Here is a 27850-nt window from a genome sequence, read left to right as displayed (position 1 = left end):
GAGCGGATAGGTGGGAAGAGTACACTGAAGGCCTCTATGAGGGGGAAGATTTGTCTGATGTGATAGAAGAAGGAACAGGAGTCAATTTAGGAGAGAGAGGATCCAGTATTAGAATCAGAATTTAACAGAGCTTTGGTGGACTTAAGATCAAACAAGGCAGAAGGGACAGATAACATTCCATCACAATTTCTAAAATCATTGAGGGAGTGGTAACAAAATGACTCTTCATGTTGGTGTGTAGAATGTGTGAGTCTGGCGACATACCATCTGACTTTCGTTTCATCTACACAATTCCAAAGACTGCAAGACCTGACAAGTGTGAGAATTGTCATATAATCAGCTTAACACCTCATGCATCCAAGTTGCTGACAATAACATACAGAAGAATGGAAAAGAAAATTGAGGATGTGCTAGAAACAATCAGTTAGGCTTTAGGAAAGGCAAAGGCAGCAGAGATGCAATTCTAATGTTGTGGTTGATAATGGAAACAAGACTAAAGACAAATCAAGACACGTTCATGGGATTTGTTGACCTGGAACAAGCATTTGACAATGTAAAATGGTGCATGATGTTTGAAATCCTGAGAAAAATAAGGGTAAGCTTTAGGAAGAGATGGGTGTTACACATTGTGTATAAGAGCCAAGAGGAAATAATAAGAGTGGACAACCAAGAACAAAGTGTTCAGATTAGAAAGGGTGTAAGACAAGGATGCAGACTTCCGCCCCCACTGTTCAATTTTTATACTGAAGAAGCAATGACAGGAATAAAAGAATTGTTCAGGAGTAGAATTAAGATTCAAGGTGAAAGGATATCAATGAAACAATTCGCTGATGACCTTGCTATCCTGACTGAAAGTGAAGAAGAATTACATGGTCTCCTGAATGGAATGAACAGTCTAATGAGTACAGAATACAGATTGAGAGTAAACCAAAGAAAGAAAAAAGTAATGAGAAGAAGCAGAAATGAGAACTACAACAAACTTAAACATCAGGATTGATGGTCGCGAAGTAGATGAAGTTGAGGAATTCTACTACCTAGGCAGCAAAATAGGCAATGATGGATGGAGAAAGGACACCAAAAGCAGACTAGCATTAGTAATAAGGGCATTCCTTGTGAAGAGAAGTCTACCAGTATCGAACATAGCCCTTAATTTGAGGAAGAAATTTCTGAGGATGTACCTTTGGAGTAAAGCACTGTATGGTAGTGAAACATGGACTGTGGCAGAAATGGAACAGAAGAGGATCGAAGCATTAGAGGTGTGGTGCTACAGACAAATGCTGAAAATTAGGTGGACTCATAATGTGAGGAAGGAGGAGGTTCTGTGCAGAATCGGAGAGGAAAGGAATACATGAAAAACAATGGCAAGGAGAATGGACAGGATGATAGGACATCTGTTAAGACATCTGAGAATGAATTCCATGATACTAGAGGAAGATATAGAGGGCAAAAACTGTAGAAGAAGACAGAGATCGGAATAAATCGAGCAAATAATTGAGGACGTAGGTTGCAAGTGCTATTCTGAGGTGAAGAGGTTGGCACAGGAGAAGAATTCATGATAGGGCACATCAAACTGAGTGATGACTTTAAAAAAAATATCGGGGAAAGAATGTGGGGCACCAGATGCTGCATCAACAATCTGTGTGAATGTGTTATGCTAGAAAATCGTCGTTACAGTGTGGTTCAGAAGTAGTTGTTTGGAACGTGGTGAATAAACACAGGGCAGAAGAAAAACAATGGAAACAGAGAAGAGTAATGCTACAGAGAAGAGTAACAAAGAGAACCATCACAGGGTTGCAGGATGGAAGAAAAGCCATTCAACAGAATCAAGAACTGGAATTTCCATGTAGGAATATCAACAATGTGGGAAAAGACAGACAGCTACTTACCGTAAAGAATACATGTAAAGTCACAGACAGGCACAATTAAAAGACACTTACACAAAGCTTCTGGGCATAGCCTTCATCAATAAAAGAGAAACAGAGAGACACGCACCATTCATACACGCAAGCAAGCACACCTCACGCAAACATGACTGCCAACTCCAACAGCTCAGGCCCGAACGCAACAATCACGTGGGATGGCAGCAGCAATCTGGAGGGGACGGGGAGGGGGAAGGGGAAGGGGAAGGAACAGTAGTGTACAGGTGCGGGGACGGAGGAACAGTTGGGGAGACAAAGTAACACAGTCTGGCACAGTACTTTAGAGAAGAGAAATTTGTTTGCATATAATCACTAATAATAGCCTTTATTCTTGATAGCTGGTATCGGTAACCAATGTTACCATCAGGATTCGAACCTGCGACCGTAGCAGTCTCGCGGTTCCAAACTGCAGCGCCTAGAACCGCACGGCACTTTGGCCGGCCATTGCCCAGAGCAACTTAAGTAAGCAGAGATGAAGATATAAGTGAGCACATGTTGCAGTGTCACCCGAAGTAATAAGTGTGTTTAAGAAGTAATTTTCATTTGGTGAAAACCAAAGATTTTTGAATTGCTGCAAGGAATTGGATAAAGGAAAATAACTGACCACAGCAACGAGGTCAACAGTGAGATATGTTTGTGTATTTCAGCAAAAGCTTTTGGCACTTGAGTCCAGAAGCATCACTCAGTGATACAGAAAAATTCTGCATGTTACCTTCGAAGCTACGAGTACAGCAACAACAATCAATGGCATCTCAATGGTGGTCAACCAATGGGGCAAATGTGCAGTAGCTGATAAGCTGACTATGCAGCAACTGCACAGTGGCTCATCATGACATCACATTGCCCATATATGACACATCGGCAATGCATGGCAATCAGCACTCCAAGTTATTAGTTGAGTTGTACCGAACCCAGAACTGAGTTCTTGTGTGCTCTGTTTGTGTTTAAACTCCAAAAGAGTTTAATTGGTGAAGAAGGGTAAATAAGAACTGATGTTATTGAAGGGCTTTTAAAAGTAATTTTCTTTTATACCCGTGAGCTCGCCATATATGGAAACCAATGTAATGTGTTATTTGGGAAATTTGAGGATAAGACGGCCATGATTGAAATCACTGAAAGGAACAGGCCTAAACTACTGTGTCCCAGTGAGCTTATTAAAGACTACAATGATTGAAAATATAATTATGAAAATTATGTAACCCATGGTTTGAATGTGACGTATATCATAGAGGCAGGTTTACTAGCACAAATGTTAAAATACATACTGGTTTTAAGTTTGACTGTAGTCAGCACATGAATGCGAACACACAGAATAATGGAGTATTTAATTGTGAATGCATGATAGATCAGGTGTTGTGTCAACTACTGTTACTTGAAACAGCAGAGTTTGGTGATGATGCAGTCCTTGTTGAGATAGATATCCTACATAATGTAGATGCAGGATGTTCACTAACAATACATGTATTGTTTAATCCAACAGGCAGTGTTAAAGACACATTTTGTATCTGTTCTCCCAACTTGGGAGGAGGTTATAATAATTGCCCTAGAGAATATCACTGATCATTAGTAATGTGATGTCTCTCATATGACTTAGCACAAGACAGTACAAACTTTATTCATTTGCTGAGAGTGTATAATTATATTTAGTTATGTTTATTACATTAGTATCTTATTGATTAATTCTACCGTTTACCCATGGCTCTACAGCTTCATTACTTATTTACTAAATGGTTGGTAAACACTAATGGAGTGTTCTTTTAAGCTACATGACAAAGTAAGCAGCACTTTCAGTTGTTCCAGAGTTTCAGCTGTTTGGTTAAGTGAATGAAAGATGATCAATGGAGTTGCGAGCATAACACCTGAACACTGTGTAATCTCTGGAGTGTATTGATTACATCGTATTATTATAATTCAAATACACTGCCAGAAAAAATTAGTACACCTGGATAGATGATCCAGTGATGGCATATGCCACTTGAGGGATAGTAGATGCACTGATAATGGTTTCAACATCTGACAACAGATAGCACAGTGGCATAGCTATAGAACACCTTCTGTGTCTACCCATAAAAAAGTCAATGCTCACGGCCACATGGCTCAGTGCGTGCAAATATATGAAGCAACCAGGCAACCATGCCACTGAAATCCACTTGTGCTTCCTACAGCGAACTGTACGAATTTAAAAGGAGTCAAATTGTGGCCTTCTGAGGGGCAGGATGGTCCTTTAGGAGAATTGCCACACAAGTTGGGCAGGCTGTGTCAGTTGCACTATGATGCTGGTATCAGTGGCCACGTGAACATTCTCACATCCATAGATAAGATTCTCGATGTACAGGCAGCACAGTCGACTACCAGGATTGTCATATCGTAAGGGCAGCAGTGGCAGATCGTACCGCTATCACAGCACAGATAAGAGGGCTTGGGAGTCCACACATGTCAATACAAACTGTTGCAAAGTGGGACTACGGGCACACGCACCTCTAGGCTGTCTTCCGCCCATGCCACAGCATTGATGTGCACAGCTCAACTGGTGCTGTCAGAGGATCACCTGGAAGATGAAATGGCATGCCATGGTCTTCAGCAATGAAAGCAGATTCTGCCTGCGTGCAAGTGATGGTCATTTATGCTAATGATGTAGACCTGGTGGCACTGTCTTATAGAGTGCATTCAGTAAAGACATACTAACCTCACCCCAGGCCTTATGGGCTGGAGTGAGATAAGCTATTACTCCTATTCACCTTTGGTGTTTCTGGTGAGGACGCTAACCAACATTCGGAACATGCACAATGCTTTTAGGCCCACTCTTTTGCCGTTCTCCAACAGGAAGGTGATGTATTGTTCTAAAAGGATAATGCTCACCCGAGCTCTGCCTGCGAAATTCAATGTGCTCTGCAAGATGTGCAGCAACTTCCCTGGTCAGCACGATCTCCAGACTTATCTCCAATGAAGTACATGTGAGATATGATGGGACTAGAAGTGACTCATGCAACTCATCAACCAACAACTCTTACGGAACTACAAGAACAGGTCACACAGGTGTGGAATAATGTATCCCAGGACAGTATTTGCCATTTGTACAATCGACTGGATGCCAGGGTCAGTGCCAAAAAGACGCCCTTGGAGGCTACACCATATAATAATATGGGTGTTTCAGTGTGGGTTTATACCTAGTACCTCAGAACTGTTTGTGGTATTGATCTATAAATGTAATCATTTCATGTACTTCATCAATGTAGCAACAATAAATATTGAGTGAATTACAAACTTCTAAAAGAGTGTACTAATTTTTTTCTGGTAGTGAATAAAGGAAGAGGCTAGTAATTTATTTATTTATTTAGCGTATGGCAGAATATTGCAGACCACTTAAAATAGTGGGTACACCTTATCAAAAGGCAGCATACAGTGGAACTTCTATTTCACATTCTCTGATTTTATGTTTTTCATGATTCTATGTCATAAATTCATAGCCCCTGTGGAAAACCCATAAGATCAATACTAAAAATTCCATGATTTTTCATTTCTTCCTAGTAATGTTTACCTTGATTCTAAATTCTTACTCACGTCTCACTTGACTTTGTCCCGTTTTCTTCCTATTGACGTTTGATGTGACTGAACAACTTATGAGTGGCACAAAAGACAGATGGTTTGCACCACAGGTGGTAACGGAGTTAATGGTATATTTTACACTGTTATGGAGATGGGAGACGTGAGACAGGAAATGCTGCCGTAATCTATGATTGGTGTTGCCAATACAACTTGCAACATTTAGCTTCACCACATAATTATGATAAACTACTGCTTGGTTGCAACGGCAATGAGGGTAGGGGGGAAAAAGGTCGATGTGAAGTATTCCAGACCGAACCAATACGTGATGAAGAGGCCTAGCCACCACCTTTTCTTGTGCCACTTCTAACTCAGTCTCATCTTTTTTCATGAATTCCTGATGTACTGTATTCAGCAACAGCACCAATGAGCAACATTTTAAATTCAAACCCTGAGTCTTGAAGAATATGTTCAGCTATAACTGAGGGAACGTTGCCGATTTCCGGCTAGTGAACTCTTATTGGCTGGTGACTTGTTAAGTCACCCAATAGTCAGTGCAGCCACCACACCACACTCGCCAACTGGATGTGTGTACGGGGAGTGGCCCTTCAACAATGGGAGTACAGCTAGGGGTGAAAGCATTTTGTGAAGTGCTGAAAATACACTTTTCATGCAGATGATGTGCTATGATGGAGATGTCAAACGGAAATAGAACAAGGGTTTTGCGATAGCACATTTTAAGACTTTCCTGTTCGTTTCACACTACACATTGCAGATCATAAAGATTGGCAGCAGAGATAGAGGGCATGAAGCGAAACTGTAGCACCTGAGATTTCTTTCAAATTTACATTTTACACAGTGTACAGAAATTCACTGAGCCGACTTCTAATAAGGTTGTGATGTCAACTGGGGAAGTAAACTCATTTTTTCACGTCTCTGTTTCTCTCATCAAGCCTAAAATAACACTTTAATGGTGGTGAGCATATGAGTGCAGCTCACAAGAGAAGCATTAAGCAATAACAGCAAAGGTGATAGAAAAGTATGTCACCAAGCAGATGTCCACAGTTATGGTTTAACCACTTAGCTGCTGTGATGTTTTTGGTTTAATTCGACATGTTCGTCAATTTTCAATTTTTTGATGAGTTTTTACTTGCTGTTATGTATCTGTGATTTTTCAAGAACTGATGAAATTCATTATTACAAATTATTGTATAAACATTGTAGTGTACATTTAATTTTCTTTACTTAGAAAGATTTTATACAAATTATTGGAGAGGTTTGAGATTTTTAATCATATATGCCAATTACACAAGTTTTTGCTGTTATGTTTGGGGTTTTAACATTTTCCTCAATTCTGCATTTTTTTAAGTTTGGAGTGTGCGAAAATCTAAAATAGTGGTTTCACTGTATTTAGTAGCCTTATACACTGGTCAAGGGAAGGGCTTATTAAACACTGATATTTTAAAGAAATTCAAATCCCTAGAGGAATCTGCGGGCTTTGCACATTCAGCATGTTGAAGTCTGTTAAATGTCTGAATTAACTGTGTCACTATTTCACGTTGCATTTTCTCTGAAGTAGCTTCCTTTATTCTTGCTATTTTGTGATCCTTAACTCTATGTGTCTATCACTGTCCTATCCTAATTTTAGTTGCTGAATGACATGTTACACAAGTACTTAACATAATTCTCTTGCAACTACAAGAAACACATATGATGATACAGAACCCACTACAGTTATTGTATATGACAAGCAGAATCAGGATGTACATGACACATAATATATATTAGAGGTAAGGAGATTTCTTACTTTACCTATGTTTGACATATTACAGTTGAGTTTCCATGACTTTTATAAAGGAGGTTATCCACCAAAAGACAGTAGCAATGTCAGGAGACAGAGGCAATAGACAGATTTACTTATAATGATAACTGCTTGACAAATTACAAATGTGCTGTTACTCCATACCACCCATGTTTACAACAGGGGCCTGTACAGGTGAAACCAAGACAAGTCCATTCTGTATGGTATGCTGACCACAATCCATCTTCCAGAGTCTCGGTGACGAACCCATCAGGGAGAGGATTCTGATGTGGCAGGTGACAGAGTCTGTCTTTGGGGGTTCTATTTTCTTTCTTCCTTTGATCCAAACAAACTCATTCTTAAATTTCTTTTTATTAATTCTCTGACTGGATTACCTTTTTCCACATTCATACATTTCTATTGCTGAAACCCTTGTTTCTCACAGACCATATTATGTTAATTACAACCTACTAATATAACATAGCATGGGGCAGTAACACATGTATGATGACGACACACATACTGTTAACAGACACAGATGATATATTTGTATTAATACATATGTTAGCCACTTCACTACAACAGGGGGAAGCAAGGGAACGGAAACCATTGCCCAAATGAAGGTAGGTATGACAGACTAACATATAAATAAAGGTAAAGCAGTAGTTCAACGAAAAAAATGTTTGGTAGCTGTATTTGAGCCTGTAATTATTTCTGTAAAAAAGAGCACTAGAGAACTGAATAAAAGATGAACAGCGAATGTAATACAGGAGACAAGTTATCCCTGAAGATAGAGCACTACTATACAAATGAGTTGAACAAATGCAATAAAAAGGCAATAGTTATGAATATATTATTTCTATTAAACTGAAATCAATGAATTGATGAGATATTAAGTAGATGTGTCATACCTTATAGGTAAAGAAGAATAACTACAGCTTAAGGGCAAACTTATAAGTTATTATCAGTAGAACCTGTCATGAGGTTTTGAATATATAGTGCAAGCATGCGTCTCAAGAAGTGAAAAATGGACTATGTTATCATTAAGATATTCACCTGCAGAATTTTTTTTGTGCGAGTGGAACGTGACCACTGTGGTAATAGAGAAAGCAAACTCATGTAATTTAGCAGTCACCAGTAGATTCTGGGAGATCAGTAATTAACAAGTGGTATGCAGGCATAATTAAATTATAACACTGCAAGGAGAAGAAGTCAAAGTTACAAAAGAAGGAGCTAGAAAAAACACATTTGGAGTAATTGGGTAGAGTCAACATACTACAGAGAAACTTCATCATTAGAATGAATAAAGAAAAGGGGTTGGAGGCTGTGAATACTGTTAAAGATTCAAGGCAGGATGTGCCCAATTTTGGGTATGTATTGGAGATTAAAGCATAGGAGAAACAATGGAAGGTGTGAGTGCAGTTCTTACAGAGGTATGAAGTTCTACATTCTGCTGAAGTGTTCTCCAAAATAGTTGATGTATAACAGATGTACCTGGACACTGATGATTACTTTTATTTTTGTTTCCACACATACTGACATACCACAAAGCTGACAGCTGAAGTTGTTAAGAGGGTTTTAGTTTAACATGTCAGCACATTACTCCTTACCATAAAGATTAATTTTATCTTTTTTTCCTATCCCAATAAATCTGACAACTTATGCTCTTATGATTAATGATGAAAAAGCACAAAACAACTGTTTCATCTGAGATAAACAGACCTCTTATTTTCTGATACTCTTCACTACAAAAAGGGAAACAATGTACATGGAAATCCCATACAACGAGAGCAACAAAATGCAAAAAGGAAAAATTATTTACCAGAATATAGGATGTGATGAATGAGGAAATGGTCAGTTGAACATGACTGAATATTCCTGATGAAGTATATTAGGTATGATTCGATCCTTTGTCTGACGAAACCTGTTTAACTGATGGCACTTCATCATAAATAGAAATGGATTTTGTTTTAAAATACTTTAAGCCCTGAAAAGAACGATAATAAAAATAAACCTGTTACTATTTGAAGAATATTTTGTTGCTATGAAATGTTGTGATTAACTTAGTATGTTGAGCTACATGACATCTTGTGATCTGAGATGTAACTTGAGATTCTTAGGAATGACATATTCCACTTTTATCCTCTAAGACCAATGAAAGATGTTAACGAGAAGTGATCATTGTTTGGTGGGCTTGAAGTTAAAGGGATTAAGCTGGAAGGTCATCAGTCCCTTCATCCGTTAAGTAGGAAACCAGGAGTAGTTGTCAAAGGAAGGAGGTGAAAGGCAAATCCTGGAAAGGCTACATGTAACAAATATAAAAACGACCCACACACAAAAGCCCAGAGAAAAGACAGCAACAGCAAACACTAGTCGTTAAAAGGTCAGCCAAGACAAGGTATGAAAACCAAGAAATGAAAAAGAATAAAGAGAATAAAAAGGTGGAGAGGGTAGAGGCCAGGCTGGGTGGGCCATCCAATAAGAGCTGCCAAGGGACCCTAAGGGGGGAGGGATGGGGGGAGGGTGGCCAGAGAGGGGTGATTCATCAAACCTTCAAGCAGTACAGGGATGCATAGAAACCACCTTCATGGGCAAAATGTAATACCACACCAACCGAGTCGACATTGTCCGCAAGTACCAGAGACAGTGTGTCAGGAAGACTAAAATTCCCCTTCAAAGCAGCCAAATTAGGGCAGTCTACAAGTAATTTATTTATTTATTTATTTATTTATTGCCAAATTATAGACCTGTTACCGAATGTTTTAAAAAAGGTCATACATCTTACAATTTTTGTTTTTCATCTTTTTTTCAGTTTTCTTTTGTTTTATCTGCAATCTTTTACAAAGAATAATGCTTTTCAAAATAACAATACTTCAAGGTTGAAATATAAATAAAATTTACAAGTAAGCTTGCCACCATCAAGTGGGCTCTGTTTCGGGAGTGAGGGGGATCCTCATGTCTGAGAATGTGGCTACCGGTCCGCCAAGTGTGGACAATGAGGAGTCTACAGACGACAGTGGATTCCCTGCATGAAGCATGCTGGCAGGGCTACCACTTGGTCATCATCCCCTTAATTGCCCTCAGTTTGTTTGGGAAAATCATGATAGACCATTCCGAGTTCCAGACTTCCAGCAATCAATGACGTATAAACAATCAAAGGTCCGGTTCTGGATCCCCACTTCCAGAACCAGCATCCTGGTGGCTAGCTTGGCTAACCATCAGCTCATCCATTTCCCGAAATCCCAACATAACTGATGCTCCCAATGGAAACAACTGGCCAGCCTGCTTGATGAAGGTCTGAGACAAGATCCTGCATAGCCCTAACCAGTGGGTGAGGAGAGTAGCAATGGTCTATAGTCTGAAGACTGCTACAGGGGGCACAACAGATTAGGATACTCTTGCCTTTGCGAGGATGAACATGGCTAAGGGCTAATTTAATGGTCATGAACTCAGCAGTGAAGACAGTGCAGCCATTTGGCAGAGTGGAGTTCACTGCACTGTGCATCAGTGTATGCAAAGCCTGTTTGTCCTTTGACTGTCGAGCCATTGACGAAAATTGCTTCCAAACCCGGATACTCTCGAGAATAGCCAAGAACTGGTGGTGAAAAATCATGGAGTCAACAGAATCTTTTAGACTGAAGGAGATTTCGAGGCAAATCCAATATTGGGGTGCAGCCCATGGGGGCAGATGTGACGTCTCCCTCAACACAGGCAACAGTGGAGAACGTTGCAGTCCTGAACAGAGACACTGAAGGTGTACAGCAATTGTAAATCCAGTTCTGGGTCACTGCTGTAGGAGATGGAGCTCCCTTCCAGTGAAAAGGACACGGTAGTTGCGATGTTCAGGGAAGCTACAAACGTACATAGCTTAATTCAGCAGCTCTTATTGGTGCCTGATAGATAATGGAGGGACTCCAGCCTCGACTAACAGGCAGTTCACAGGACTAGTTTGGAAGGCTCCTGTTGCAAACCGCACCCCACAATGATGAATGGGGTCCAGTATCCAAATTGCTGAGGGTGATGCTGAACCATATGCAAGACTCCAATAATCAAGACAGGCCTGAACCAGGGCATTGCAGAGCCATTAAAGGGTAGAGTGCTCTGCACCCCAGTTAGTGTTACTGAGGCAGCGAAGTGTACTGAGGTGTCATCAGCACTTTTGCTCAAGTTGGTGAAGGTGGGGAAGCCACATCAGCTGGGAATCGAAGACCTGTCCCAGAAAGGGTGCGTCTAAACTACAAGAAGTAGCTGATCCTCTAGGAAAAGCTCTGGGTGTGGGTGGGCAGTACGACAACGAAAGATGTGCATGACATGAGTCTTGGCAGCTGAAAACCGAAAGCCATGGGACAGAGCCCATAACTGCACCTTTAGTATGGCACCCTGTAGGGGACGCCCAGCAACATGCATACTAGAGGAGCAATAATAAAAGCAAAAATCATTGGCATAAGGATGATGACACCAAAAACCCCACATCAACAGCTTGACTATTAATGGCACCACCATACAGAAGGAGACACTCAACACAGAGCCCCTGCGGAATGCTGTTATCTTGGATATAGGGGGTACTGACTGAAGAAACTACTTGAACCTGGAATGTACAATGTGACAAGAAGTTCTTGACAAAAAGTGGAAGTGGACACTGGAGAGCCCACTCATGTATCGCAGTAATAATGTGGTGATGCCATGTCGTGTCATAAACCACCTACAGGTTGAAAAAACAATGAGGTGCTGATGACATGCAAAGGTCATGCTGATGGTGGACTCCAGGTGAACCAAATTATCAGCAATGGAGTGGCCTTTGCGAGAAATGCCATGAGATGCAGCCACAAGACCCCGAGACTCAAGGAGCCAACGAATCCGCTTGCTCACCATGCACTCAAGCAACGTACACAGAATGTCGGTAAGGTTGATTGTGCAATAACTGCCCATTTCTAGGGGGTTCTTACCCAGTTTCAGTACTGATACTATGCGATTTCTTGCCACTGAGGTGGGAACTCACCCTAGTTCCAGATCCGATTAAAGAGGGCAAGGATGTGACGCTGACAATCCACTGAGAGATGTTTCAGCATTTGGTTTGGATGCGGTCAGGCCCTGGGGCTGTATCAGAGCAATTGGCTAGGGAACTGGAGAGTTCCCATTCATTGAATGGAACATTATATTGCTCCAGGTGGCAGGTAGTAAAAGATAAGCACATTCACCCCTCCTGCTGTTTTACGAGCCAAAATGCGGGTTCACAGTTCTCAGACACACATGCAATCATGTGCTGCCATCGGTTGAGATGTCAGGGGATCCCCTGACATGACATAGGTTCTGTGGCACTTTGCCTAGGGAGAACTGGTGCCTCAGGGGCCTTGGTGGCCACTGGGATCTCCACCTTGGGCACAGAAGGAGTACATGCACTGTGCAGTGGTGTGGGGGCCACAGAAGTTTTCTTTGTACTAGTGGACTACTACTTGTCCTTCTCGGAAGTCGAGCACTGAGAGGGTTTCCCTGAATTGGTTTCAGGGACAGAGGAAGAACAAGAAGACCGATGGCCACCAGCCTGTGGTTCCTTCAGCCACAGGCTGGTATCTGGCTGTGGACCAGCAGGAACAGTGGAAGAAAGTGTCCCGTGGGGATTCTTCGTAGCTGGAGAAGCTGGAGGAGGATGAGATGCCTCTGGCTGGGGGATGGAGACCAGTTTGCACAGCAGCGGGGATCTAATACTCCTGAAGTGGCTGTGGTGGAAGCACCAGAAGGGCCCCAAACTGCCTTGGGAGGGGAGGGGAGGGGGGGGGGGGGGGGAGCGGTGTCAGTGGACAGCTATGAGGGCCCACTGTAAGAGGCACAACAGAGGAAGGCACCAATGACAGAGGAGGCAATGATCTTGCAAGTGTAGTGTAAGATTGTGTCATTTGCCTGAGATTAAGACTTCATACTTTTTTCTGGCCTCTTGATATGTGAGTTTGTCCAGAGTCTTATACTTCTGGATATTATTCTCACATTTATAATTTGAGCAATCTGGTGAGCAGGGAGAATGGAGCCCACTGCAGTTTACACAGATGACGGGAGGGGAACAAGGAAGGCTCGCATACAACAGACATCCACAACCCATGCGGACGGGGTAGCGGCACAACGGGAAAACCGGTGTCCGAACTTCGTACACTTTAAGCATCTCATAGGAGGAGGAACATTGGGTTTCACATCACACCAGTAGATCATCACCTCGATGTTTTCAGGCAATTTATCAACCTCCAAAGCCGAGATGAAGATCTCGGTAGCAACTCTGCTTTTCCTTGGTTTCCCAAGGACACGAGGGATGAAGTGCACACTCCACGCTCTAAGTTGGCCCGCAGTTCATCATCAGACTGCAAAAGATCATGGTGAAAGATGATGCCCTGGACCGTATTCGGATTCTTGTAATGTATAACAGTCACGGGAATGTCACCCACCTTTTCACTAGAGAGCTGCGTCTGTGACTGGGCAGGAGAAGACACTTTAATCAGCGAGGAATCCCTCCTGATCTTAAAAGTGGCTGCAACTTCCCCACATGTCTTCAATGTGTTTGATGAACAGTAAAGTATTTGTAGCATACTCCTGGTACAGACCACGTATTGGGGGGAGCATTTTTCCCCTAGTCGTTTAGTCCTACATTCCTCCCATGGTGTGGCCATGGAAGGGAACGTATTGGAATCATATTTCCTTGCAACATATCAGGCCTTTTCATTTGAAGAGACTGCTGGGGCCATGTGACCACCAAAGGGAGAAAGTTTGTTACTCCATGGGTGAACTACCTGCCATGGTGTCACCCACTCTGAATGAGGATTCTCCCCATGGGTGCCACCCAGCCATATCAATGGCTATCTGGCCATTAATCCATTGCCGGGAGTTTCTGTGCCCCAGTCATGATAGGCATAAACTCCAGGGAATACCTGGGGAGTGGGTAGTGCAGGCGCCACAGTGCAATCCTGGTAGACAGAGGGAGAGGGAGGGGGAGGGGGAGAGGGGGGCTACTAAGTGCAAGTACTTGACAAATACCCCCGCTCCCCTCCCTGCCTCACAACAGGATGGCTATTGTACTGGGTTTTGGGCATACTATGTACTATGACAAGACGAAGGGAAGATGCCAGGGTGGAAAGGCACAGAGACGGTGCATACAACGCAGTGGGCAACCTTTCCACCACAACACGCACTTCTGTAAAATTTGGAAAAGATGGCAGGTCAACCACAATAATGGGTTGGTTGGTTGGTTGTTTCGGGGAAGGAGACCAGACAGCGAGGTCATCGGTCTCATCGGATTATGGAAGGACGGGGAAGGAAGTCGGCCGTGCCCTTTGAAAGGAACCATCCCGGCATTTGCCTGGAGCGATTTAGGGAAATCACGGAAAACCTAAATCAGGATGGCCGGACGCGGGATTGAACCGTCGTCCTCCTGAATCACAATAATGGGGACCATATAACTGTTTATGGGAGGTGAAACGAGAAATCAAGATAAAAATCGTGAACCAAACCCAAGCAGGATCTGCCTCAAAAAGGACCAGCCAACAAAGTCAGAGGAGGTAAGAGATAGTCGAAGTTTAGGTATGCAGCAAAGAAAAAGAGAGCAACAATCCAAAGGCAGGGGCTCTGTGGTAACCAAACATTACTCACCAAAGAGTGGTGACCCTGTGGGTGGAGGGGTGAGATGTGAAAATGTAGTTTAGTTAGTTGTTAAGTGTAGAACATCCTGCTGTGCACGCTCTTGTTTTATGTATGCACAAAAAAAAATGTAAGATCTGTGAGCTCTGGCAAGGTCTGATGAAGAATAAACCTCTCCACCTGCTGTGGCAGAGTGCTTGTCCTTTGGACATCACAGCCTTACCATGCCTTGGAGGTCAAGGAGCAAACAAACTCATTCAAGAATGTAAATGATCATAAGCAAACTGAAGAATGACTATAAGAACTGTCTCTCTCTTGACTGCTCATGTCAAAGCAAGAAACATGTCTGTAATGGTCTATAACAAGCTACAGAGTAAAAGAGACCTGTTCACCCATCATTGTACTTAAGTTGTAGAGAAAAAACACTGAGCATAAAATACAGAAGAGATAACACTACATTGTTTATGTCATTTAGTAGCTTGGACAGACTGGAGATCACTTCCAGCACCTCGCACTGCTACAAGGGGAAGAAATCCAACAGTACAGTTCTGTGACACTGCATAACAGCACCATGAAATGAATTAACTTTGAGAACGGTGACTGGAAATAAAATATCTCTGGAATTGAACAGTACACAGAACAACAATGCAGAACCTCTAAGTCAAACTACATGAGAGTTCTACTGGAAAAGGATGTGTCACACTGCAGTGTAGTGCCACTCAGGCTGCATAACAGTTCTGAGTTGACAGAGTTTTGTAGCACAATGAGGCCAGGGGGAGGGTACTAAATACATGACCATCTTCTACTGAATCCAGCATATTACTACGGTATTCAAGAAATGACTGTGAAAAAGATTTGTGACTTTCAAAATTACAATGGTCTGAAGAAGTAAGTCAATAGGTTAAAATATGTCTTTTAGAAAGTCTGTGTGTGTTTCAGGTTTAATTCCATTGCAAATCTGCTGAATAACCACTGCAACAGCAGATCTCATTGCCATGTCAATGTATAGCTGAAATTTCTATTTCAATTAATTGTCAGTTATTGGTTTAAAAAATGACTGATTCCATATTGAGACAATCTTTTCCAAGAGCGCTTAATAAACAAGTAAATGAATCTACACATATCAAATTATAAAACAAAAATCTGCAGGAAGGTTACAGCTCCAACTACATTATATCAAGAGAGTAGAAATTTCAGAATTGAAAAAAATGGGGGGAGAGGAGTTAGTCACAGTGATTCCATTTCAAGAGTGTTTTTTTTCTGACATCTTGAAAGAGGTTTAAATAGCAAGAGAAAAGTCAGATGACAATGTCAGGAAACAAGCATGGTATATTTTGAAACTTAAGGATGAAGAATGTGATACACAGAGAAGAATGGAAGAGGTCTTGCTCCTACTGCAGATGAAAAATGGCTTATAATTCTGCTGCTATGTATTAAGAACATACTTTTCTTTTTTGTTTTCTGACATCATTAAATATTCCAGTCTCTGGGAACCTAGGACAGAACCTACACAGATCAACAAAAGTGTTGCATCACCCGAATACATCATACAGGCATGTTGCTCCTCGGACTGTTCCTGTACCAGTCAGAAGGGCACCCCTTGACATTGTGTACACAGACACGCGCACATGCACACACAGTTAGCATCAGCACTACCTGCTGGCAGATTTCTGTACTTTAATGGACTGCAGCATTTCAGTTGAAATTAAGGTACCAGTAGGGACACATTAGACACATCTGTAGACCAGTAGAGTGAACATCCATCATGCCACAAAGGACAATAACGACCACTGATTTTGTCCGCAATCAACCAGGAAAGTTGCTCGAAGTGTGCACCAGAGTCAAAGTGATGTGCTGTGGACACAGAATCAGTTCCATATGACAGGTAGTGTTGAAGACTTGCATTGCACAGGCTGTCTGCTTTTGAAAGGTGCAAAGGATGACAAATATCTATGACTTCACGATCAAAGGAACAGTCGACTGAGTGCTCTAGAACTGAATTCAGCATTCAAAGGGGCTACAGGACATCAAGCATCACGTCACACACGAATGCTCAACGTGTATCTCCAAGTATGTATGCATGTATGTATGTATGTACGGCTATGGCAAGCATCATACTGTATACCACAACACCAGTGATTCCATTAATGATGGGCAAGAAGTCATGCACAATGGATGCCCCAGGATTGGTGGCAGGTCTCATTTATGGGCGAAACTGTGATCTGCTTGTACTCTGATAAACTGTGATCTGTTTGTACTCCAAAGCAGAGATGAAGATCTCGGTAGCAACTCTGTTTTTCCTTGGTTCCCTATGGACACGAGGGATGAAGTGCACACTCTGTCGCTCTAAGTTGGCCCGCAGCTCATCATCAGACTGCAAAAGATCATGGTGAAAGATGATGCCCTGGACCGTACTGAGATTCTTGTAAGGTGTGACAGTCACATGAATGTGTTTGGAGACAACCATTAATATTAAACACCTCTGACATGGCATCCCACTTTTGCAACAAGGTAGTGGTCGATTGGTGTTTTTCGTTATATTTTGTGGGACCACTGCATAACTCTTGTGGGTATTGAGGACACTGTTATTGCTCTACAATACAGGGACCAGATTCTGCAAGCATTAGTGGGGCATTATTGCACTCATTTTGGTGATAATTTCACATTGATGGATGCTAATTCGCATGTCTATTGTGCTGTTATAATGAACAAATTCTGTCAGCATGCTAGGATCACCAGAGTGGAGTGGTTTGCCCTTCCCTGGACATAAACCCAATTGAAATATGGGGGACTGATTCCAATGATCTGTTTTTGGACATTGACAGTGACCATGCACTGTGCAATTTACACATAATAGCCACTAAAGAGTGGGAAAATGTGGAGCAGAGCTGGCATGATCAACTCATTGATGGTATGCCACAACAGATTCATGCCTGCATCCAAAGAAGTGAGTGTTCCACAAAGTAATGACATTTCTCAGGAGTGCTGGGAAAAATCCTCTAAGGTAAAAACATGATTTTGTTGTTATACAAACAACCATTTTTTTTATTTGACGATCTGGACACACTGCACATGGAATGTACAAGCATGTCTCAAAGCCAATTTCTCTTTTCTGTGCCACAAATTTTAAAATAAAAGGGTGATGCAAAACTTCTGTTGACGTGTGTTCATCTACATCTACAGAATGATATTTTCACTCTGCAGCAGAATGTGTGCTGATATGAAACTTCCTGGCAGATTAAAACTGTGTGCCGGACCGAGACTCGAACTCGGGACCTTTGCCTTTCGCGGGCAAGTGCTCTACCATCTGAGCTACCCAAGCACAACTCACGCCCCGTCCTCACATCTTCACTTCTGAAGGTAGGAGACGAGGTACTGGCAGGGCATGAGTCGTGCTTGGGTAGCTCAGATGGTAGAGCACTTGTCCATGAAAGGCAAAGGTTCCAAGTTCGAGTCTCGGTCTGGCACACAGTTTTAATCTGCCAGGAAGTTTCATCTGCATATATACTCTGTAAACCACTGTGATGTGCTTGGTACCGGTACTTCCCAAGATACCATTTATTAAGATTTTTGGCCATTCCATTTACATATGTAGTGTGGGAAGAACAATTGCTTAAATGTCTCTATGCACACTATAATTAGTCTAATCTCGTTTTCCCGATCCCTATGGGATGGGAGTAATACATACAGCGTTGTAATATTCTCCTACATTCATCACTCAAAGCTGATTCTAGAAAGTTCTAAACAGACTTTCACGGGATAGTTTGTGTCTATCTTCAAATGTATGTAGGCTGTATGCAATCTACTTTGTAGACTGATTATATATCACAGTATTCTATCAATAAATCAATGCCTGTAACCTGCTTTACCTACAATGGGTATTATGTGATTATTCCATTTCATATCACCACAAGTTGTTACACCCAGGTATGTATTTGTACAAATAGATGATTACAGCTCTGACTCATAGAATGCTAAGTCTTTTTTTCCCCATTTTCTCACATATACAACTTTACATTTCTGAACATGTAAAGGAAATTGCCAGTCTTTGTACCACTTTGAAATCTTATAGAGATTTGACTGAATATTAGTGCAAATATTTCATTAGACAATTCTTAACTATAGACAACTGTATCATCTGTGAAAAGTCTTAAGTTGCTATTAGCATTGTCTGCAGTGTCATTAATATACAACGTAAACAGCAAGGGTCCAAACACACTTCCCTGGGGCATACCTGAAGTTTCTTCTGCACCTGTTACTGACTCCATCCAAGATAACATGCTGAGCCCTCCCCCTCAAGATATTCTCAATTCAGTCACAAATCTCACTTGCTAACCGATACAATTACAGTTTTGATGACAAACATGTGTGTGGCAGTGAGTCAAATACCCTTCAGAAGTCAATAAACACTGCATCTATCTGTATCTTGATCCAAGGCTTTCAAGATGTCATATGAGAAAAGTGCAAGTTGGGTTTCACATCAACAATATTTTCAGGAGCCATGCTGGTTAGTACGGAGGAGGTAATTGTGTCTAAGATACCTCATAACATTCGTCAAAGGTACCTCATTATATCTGAACTCAAAATATGTTCTAAGATTCTACAACAAAATGACATCAAGCACACTGGACGGTAGTTTTGTGAATTACATCGATTTCCCTTCTTGTAGATGGGTGTGACCTGCACCTTCTTCCAACCACTGGGCAAAGTTTTTTGTTCAAGTATCTTTCATATATTATTGTTAAAAGAGGGGCTAAACTCAGCCACAAATTTGGTATAATATCTGCCTGAAGATATAAAAATCCAATCAAGGGCAAGCAGCTAACCAATCACAGGTATTACTTGGCTTCTGGAAGTCTAAGAAGAGTGGGTCTGTAGATGCTTTCTTCACTGTTAAGTGCAATTTTATCACTAAACAGCTACCAAAATCTATTTATTTGCAAAAATAAAAATATTTCCTTTATTTAACTTCTCTCATATAGAATAGAAAGTATATGAAATATAATCATATCAAAGAATTTCTAACCACTGTTTCAACTCACCTTTTGGCAAACCTAATGTTGATAGGTACATTGAGATACTCAGAGTTACAACAATAACCCTGTGCTTCATAATATCCTCTCTTGTAGGAATACGAAATGATTTCACTCCTCCTTTAACATCTATTAGACAATACTGAGAAAAGAAAAAAATTGTATCAGTGTGAATGTCACTTTTAAGTTTAGTAAGTAACATTGTATGTAATATTTACCTTCTGCACAACCTGGTTTACAGTTGCAACCCATCGTTTGTGGTAATAGATTCTTAAAGGTCTCGCATATTCATTACCAGCCTCCACATATGGATGAAGATAATCTTTGATGTAAAGGTCTGCTGCACTAAAAAAATAATGGTACTTCAGCAACAGAAATTACTTTATTCAAAAGAAATACCTTTTTTTCCTGTAAAGTATGCGTACTGCCTTCATCGTGCTGTCCAAATTTGTACACTCACCATGGAAATAATAATGTGGAACAACTAAATAATGCCAATACTAAATTGGTAACTGACTTACTTAAAAACAAAAAGTAAATATCAGAGGCACACGAATTGTAATCCCAGACCCACAAAACAAAGAAATGACAAAAGTCAAAATACCTAAAGCCCTCAATAATCATGAAACAGAAAATACTAAAGTAAAAATCAAGTAATGAGTAGGTATAGCAATCACACACTGACACAACATGTGACAAACATGTAGACAAATATAATAATTTCTTGGAATTATTGGAACAAGACCTTTATTCAAGAACTAGGACAAGGTGGCAATTTTATTTAACAAGACCTTTATTCAAGAACTAGGACAAGGTGGCAATTTTATTTAATCACAAAATTTCTAGATTTTTCAAGGCTATATCCCAAATTTTCCAGCAACAATATTTGTTTTATGTGAAAGCAAGTTTTTCCTAACTTGTTATTATGGCCTTTTTCTTGCCACATCACTTAGTGATTGTTCCAAGTCCAGCTTGGATTTAAGTTTCACCAACAATTCTGTAAGTGATAAGCTCTTGCTACCAGTGGAAATTCCTTCATTGTCCTTCACTGCCACTGTCTGTCAAAATTTCTGCACTATGCTGTGTCACTGTGCAATAACATTAGATAAATGAGAAATCCTTGATAGAATATGTTTCAAACTGTTGTCATTGGAATGTTATATCAATATACTTCGATAGCAACAAAGCATTAGTTTCAAATCAGATGCATGTCATGCTATGCTTATTGTTAAATTGAAGAATGGCCCTGTAACAAAGATATCAAAGTACTACTTTGCACTGCAATTCGTAAAAGGAGAACTGACATGTGAATATTATTAAAATGTGAGCTAAAAAACACATATGTTCCAATATAGATCTGTATTTATATTTTTTTATAGAACCGAAAAACCCACTTTCTTGTTTGTGCAAATGAGGAACTCACAGCTATGTGACAAATTCTCCTGTACTTCACACTTCTTGTCACATTCACAATCCTGCGGTGGGGAGATGTAGAGCCTGAGAGCACACGGACAATAAAAAGGATTGAGGCCAATAATCACACCAGAGGTGTCCTCAAATAAGAATCCCTGAACAATTTGTAATAAAATGACTCCAAACATTTCTTTCTCTCTCAGAATTCCCTAAATATTTCAAAGTACCACAAGGTTTCCCAGCTTTTCCAGTAAATTCAATTTCCATGCGCATTTTCAATTTTTCAGGTTTTCCAGACCAGTCACCAGCCTCTGAGATGAAAGGGGAGAGATGGAAACATAAAGAGGCTATCATAGGGGGAACATGACACTAAATGACACAATGGAAACGCAAAACATCTGCATACCATACATCATTATTATTCCAAAATTCTTTAAGATCATATGAAGGTGAAAAAAAAAAAAAAAAAAAAAAAAAGAGAGAGAGAAAAGATAGGAATCTAAATGCAAGAACATGCATACAAATGCAGTCCTGTATTTTGCAGAGTATTACTCTAACAAAGATTGACGAATTATTTAGGAATTAAGGAGACAACTCGGCTAAAGGCACAAGTGCTGCGTCGTCAATAGATAGACACACAAAAGGTGCTTTACTTTGCTAGCTTTTGGAACGGAATTCTTTTCTCAAGCTGTAAACACACACACACACACACACACACACACACACACACACACACCTGTCTACCTACATTGTTTTCATTTGACTGCCAGCTCTTTCCTGGTCCACAGTGAGTGTACTGGGGTGTGGTGGGGGTTCAGTGTGGGGTGGGGTGGGGTGGGGTGGGGTAAGGGATGGAGGGAGGTAGGAGGCAGGGAGGGGGTTGGGGAGTGGAAGCATCTAGTGGCTCCCCACTCTCCCACGAGCTGCTAGACCTAGACACTCACTCCCCCCCCCCCCCCCCCCCCAACCCCTCAACCTTCTCCCTGCCTTCTGCCTCTCTCCATCCTTCACCCCACTACACACTGCACCTAAGGTGTCCGTAAGGAATGCAGAAGTTGACGAGGAAACATTTAAATCCATGGCTTTCCTGCCGTATGTGGGAAGCCTTTCATCCAAAATAGGACAGATCCTCACTAAACAAAGTAAAAGTAATTTTTCGTCCACCGGCGAAGACGGCTGCACTCCTGGGTTCCGTTAAAGATGACTTACTACTCCGCAAGCCTGGATTTTACAAGATACCATGTGAATGTGGCCTTTCATATATCGGACAAACGAATCGTACAGTCCAAGAGAGGTGTACGTAACATCGCAGGTACACTCGGTTCTTACAACCCAGTAAATCGGCTGTGGCAGAGCATTGTATTGATTCTGGTCACTCTATGGTATATGAAAATGTCGAAATTCTGACTTCTGTTTCATCTTTCTGGGACTCCGTAGTAAAAGAGGCCATTGAAATCCGCTTGACGAAGAATTTAATTAATAGAGACAGCGGTTTCACATTAGATAAATCATGGAATCCGGCACTTTCAATATTGAACTTACAAAGACGTCGCTACAGTCCAGCTCCCAGGAATACATCGACCTCCCAGCATGGATCGAATGCGCAGCCATAGATGTAACTCATGCATATTGTACGTCTTTGCCGCCGATCAACATCACTGGCACCTTGTTTATCTGTGGCTGCATGCGCAGTGGCGCGGCCCGCGAGTTTAAAAGGATGGAGCGAGCGCTGGAGCGTCAGTCGTATGGCTCTCTCTGAAGATGGCTGAAAGGTATACAGCCGAAATATTAGAAGAAGAAGAAGCAGAATTTATGTGGCTGCATTCCCGAAACTTAATGGAGCAGAATTCAACACGTTGATTTTTTTCTGTGCAGCACAGACAATGGAGTAGACAGAAATGAATCCATTAGAAGCGTTAGAAATTCAGTATTACAGGAGACTGCTGAGGACTTGATGTATTGTTCAAGTAAATAATGAGGATATACAGCAATAAGTCAACAAGGGAGTATATTTAATAAAGAACATAATGAATTAAAGTGACAGAATAGAACAGTTATTCACACATCATTACAAGACTCATTGTTGAAAACTGTAGTTTAAGTGTTGATGAAAGGAAAAAATCACAGCAGTATTGCTACCTACAAATAAATACTGAAGGCAGATTGTTGAGGATGATGGATGCTGCAGTTACGTAGAAATGAAGAATATAGCTGCAGGTAACAGGGCTAAACAACTACATCAAACCAACCTTACTGCTGACAACTAAAACAACGGAATTTATCTCAGGAGTTGTACAGTGTAGTAGCTTGGTATACAATGGGTATCAAATGACTGTGCATCTTTATAACCTGAGAGTTCTCATGTATGAACTTATAAAACACAAGCAATGTGATATTAAAGGTGCACTAAATTTATTGAAAGGTGCAGCAAGGATGTCTTACTACACATATACCATGTTTTATGGACTATAAGATGTTACAGGTTATAAGACACATTTTAATTTTTGAGCAATTTTTTTTAACATTTTTACCATTTATATTATTAGATTGCAAGGCCAGACTAAAACAATTCTTAGTTCATAAAACCAAACTGATCTTTAATATCCATGAAAACATCATCTGAACTTTCTTCTTCCTCCTCTTCCCATACAAGGTTGTCTTCACTTCCTCCGAGAGCATTATTTATGCCACACTTCTTGAAAGATTTAACAATAATGTCTTATCTCACTCTAGAACATGACTTTTATCCACTGACACACTTCTTTGATTGTAGGCAATTTTAAAACTCCCATCAGTGTGATTCATGTTGCATTTCATCCATTTGTTCCAATCCTCTCTCATACACACTTTAAATGGTTTATTTATTGAGGCATCAAGAGGTTGCAATTGTGAAGCATGTCTTCCCGGAATAACAAGCTCCGTACTTCCCTCTCTCAATTTATCTTTCACACGATTTTTCAAATTACTACTAAACTGATCTGGAACAAGACAAGAACTCTACTTCAATAAAGACCTTTCCTTCTCTCCCACACTCTGTTAATCCACAGTATCATATCAGCCTCATCCATCCAACCTTCTCATGTACATGAGCAACAACTGGCAGTATTTCGGAAGGTTTTGGCATTGTTTCATGCTTGAAAATGATCACTGGGTGCCATCAGCACAACATGAAAGGACAACAGTGTAGTGCATTTTTTCATGTCCACCTGTTTTTATAGTTACAGTTTTAGCACCTTTCACAGCAACAGTTCTGTTACTCAGCACAAAAAATGTCAGAGGCGTTGCGTCCATATTCGCTATTTGGCTTAGTTCGACACTGGTTTTCCTTCGGTGTTGAATAATAAAGCAATGGAAAGACAATATTTTCTCTTCATACTCTTGTGGCATTTTCTAAGAAATTTTGGTTTTCTTTCGCATGCTAAGCCCATGACACTACATAAACCTGTAGCACCAGCCAATTCCACCCTCAAAGTCTGTCAAGTTTCACTGTAGCACTAGTTTAAGAGTGTGTATTTGAATCATTTTTGTATTAATTCCAACACCATTTTGATGGTGTCCTTTAATCCATTTCAATACGTCATCTCCTAGTTTGGGTCATTTTGCACTCAGTCCTTTATTTGCACATTTAGTCTTCCTCACTTTTTTTAGTTCTTCTTTACTAGGCCATCAATCACGAATGGTTTTTTTCTGTTGGTGAAGGCCCAAAATGCCCCTCAGTTTGTGTTTAATGTTTCAAACAGATTTTCATTCAGACCTACGTAAAATAGTAAAAATCATCAAATGAAAATGTTTCAATTTCACTGCCGTTTCTGTCTAATTACAACATGCACAGAGAAACAATTGAAAGACTAGTGGTCCATCCAGATGACAACATACTTTTTTCACAACTTTTTGCTCTTTATGTTTTAAATGTAAAATGGGTACCTTTTTATGATCCTCAGAGAAATGGGAATACAGTACTTCAGTGCAGTGAAAGAAAGAGATGAAAAATATTCAGACAACAATAAATGTGGTTAATGTGGGCAAACAGCAGCTCGAGTTAATCACGTAGACACTAGAGAGCCAATTCCTCCTGGAAACAACTGAAGTAGTGCTTGAAGGAAATATAAAATTGAAAGATTTTCAAAGCGAAGCAAGTATGAAAGTACTACTGAAAAAGTGATCCAAGGTAACTTGGTGCAGACAATTCTTCACAAAAGGATAGTGGGAGTGTTATCCTTCTCTGACATACAATTTTGTTTCAGACTACTACTTCCTTGATAAATATTACCAGCAAAGGCGTCATAGAAGGGAAATCAGAAAGAAACTGCAGAAAACAACTGGCAAGAATAAAGTAAAATAACATCATAATATTGGGAGAAGAAGACCAAGAAAGAAGAAGACCAAGGAAAGAAGAAAAATAAAGCTTGGATGAGGACTTACTCCACAAAAGGAAGAAACTTATAAGAAAGAATAGAAAAAGCAGTGGCCAAGAAGATAGAAAAACATGAGAAAAGTATATTTCCATCAATTTGTGGAGCACTAATGTCACACCGTAACATGACATTAGTACAAGAATTGAACAACCAAATAAATTTCCCCTAAAATAATTTTTTCATTCACAAATATAACAACAGTTGTGTTTCAACATTTCTATGTGGCATCCTTTCTGTAATATGTGCTTATTCAGCAGTGTTACTTGACAGTCTTTGTGGAGCTTGTCAGTTTAGGGGACACGTAATGGCAGGCTGAAACTGTGCATCAGCTGTTCAACTGAGAGAGTATAGAAAATCAACATAAGTGAAAAATTTTGCAAAGTTTCTGTTACATAATAAACAGTATCTGTATTTAATAAGGTACATGCACATTATCCTGTAGTTCTCTTTAAGATAAGAGCAAGAGTTATTGTCTCCACCTTACTGCTAAATTTGTTGCTTATAACAAGAAAGGAGCCCATGAGTATATTACCCACTGAACACTAGTAGCCATAAGCTTTAGTAATGAAGAAGTCTATGTGACTGTTAAGGGACTGCTTTCACTCATTTGATAGAATGTATTACAAATTGAAGAAATAAATAATAGAAATCAACATCTGTAGCACCTCAGGGTATCCCAGGAGGAATCAATATTCAGGGATATGACAGGAACATTCATTTGAAGCAAAAAACTTCATATGGTTTCAAAGATGGAACACATTGAATGTACATTTGTTTTTGTATGTCTTACCCGCCCAACACCTTCGACATTTTATTCTAGCCCATCTTGCCTCATTACTTTCAATCTCTTTGCTTGGAATGTCTTTCTCCCATTAAACAAGCAGGTTGTGAGCAAAGTAGTGTGAGCGATTAGGCACGTATCACGAAGAAGCATCGGTTAACTGTGTTTGTACGCTTGCTGCCTAAAATGTCCCACATTTACAATAATGAAGAATATGCAGTTAGGAAATATGTTCACAGCTTCTGCCATGATAGTGCTCCTGCTGCTGTCAAAGAACAATGTCAGTGCTTTCCAATGAGTCGAATTCCTGATCATAGAGTATTTACCAGAATTTCAAGCACACTGTGTGAAAGTGTATTCTACCATTTATCCATTTTTCTTCTGAGCGTGTAGTTCAACAACTTGGGCAGCAACAGCAACACATTGTTGAAATGGCACATGGCGATTTTTTGCATGTATCAATGTCCCATGAACAAGTGTACGATGAACATTAAATGCAGAAAGCGTGTACCCATTTCACGTAGAGCAAGTTCGTAATCTCAGTATTGGCGATAATGCTACATGACTTGAATTGTCACTGGTTCAAAGACAACTGTCATTTGCTTCCATTAATACTATTCACTGATGAAGAGATGTTTACACGGAATGGAATTTACAAGTTCATTTTTCGATCAATGTTTCATGTGGTATGATTGGTAATACGTTGATAGATCCAGTCATTTCAGAAGAGCAAATTACTAGTATTGTTTGAAAAATTCATTAGCTGAACACCTTGAGGAAATTCTCCTGCCCCCACAGACTGCAATGTGCTTACAAGATGGCAGGGTCCCTCCACATTTTACCAGACGTATGGGGGAACATCCCAACTGCATCTACCTTAATCACCAGATTGGTTGTGGTAGTAAAATTAACTGGCCACCCAGATCACCAGACCTTACGCCATCAGATTTTTGTTTATGGAATTGGATTAAGTCCAAGATGTACAAACAGATGGTGAATATGCAAGATGAGCTGCTTGGTCATGTCACAGATGCAGCTGAACACATTAGAAAAGGTGCAGAGGCACTGACAGGCAACACAACGTGTTCTGCCACGAGTGCACCAATGTACGGAAGTTGATAGTGGGCTATTCTGGCATTTATTGTGCTGAGTACAATAGCTGTAGTGTAACGTGTATGATAATGTTTAGAGGCTAATGTGTCAAAAATACGTATTTTTCAACTGATACTTAGCACAATACATGTTGTAATGTTTTCAAACTGTTATACGTGTGTGAACTTGACAATGCATTGAATAATACAGAAGAAAAATAACAATGCACATTAAAT

General features: G+C 40.5%; 1 protein-coding gene across 1 annotated transcript in view; it reads right to left on the bottom strand.

Annotated features, from left to right (window-relative positions):
• LOC124605713 (probable helicase with zinc finger domain) overlaps window positions 1-27850 on the bottom strand; it is a 150562-nt gene that overhangs the window by 59042 nt on the left and 63670 nt on the right. The window contains exons 9-10 of the mRNA XM_047137586.1: window positions 20132-20258; window positions 19923-20055 (exon numbers count right to left, since the gene is read on the bottom strand). Coding sequence (XP_046993542.1) covers window positions 19923-20055; window positions 20132-20258 — 260 coding nt within the window. The remainder of the gene's footprint in view (window positions 1-19922; window positions 20056-20131; window positions 20259-27850) is intronic.

Source organism: Schistocerca americana, chromosome 3 (genome assembly GCF_021461395.2).
Source record: "Schistocerca americana isolate TAMUIC-IGC-003095 chromosome 3, iqSchAmer2.1, whole genome shotgun sequence".
Taxonomy (NCBI): Eukaryota; Metazoa; Arthropoda; class Insecta; order Orthoptera; family Acrididae; genus Schistocerca; species Schistocerca americana.
Note: the sequence above shows the minus strand (reverse complement) of the source record. Positions and strands in the feature narration are given on the sequence as shown.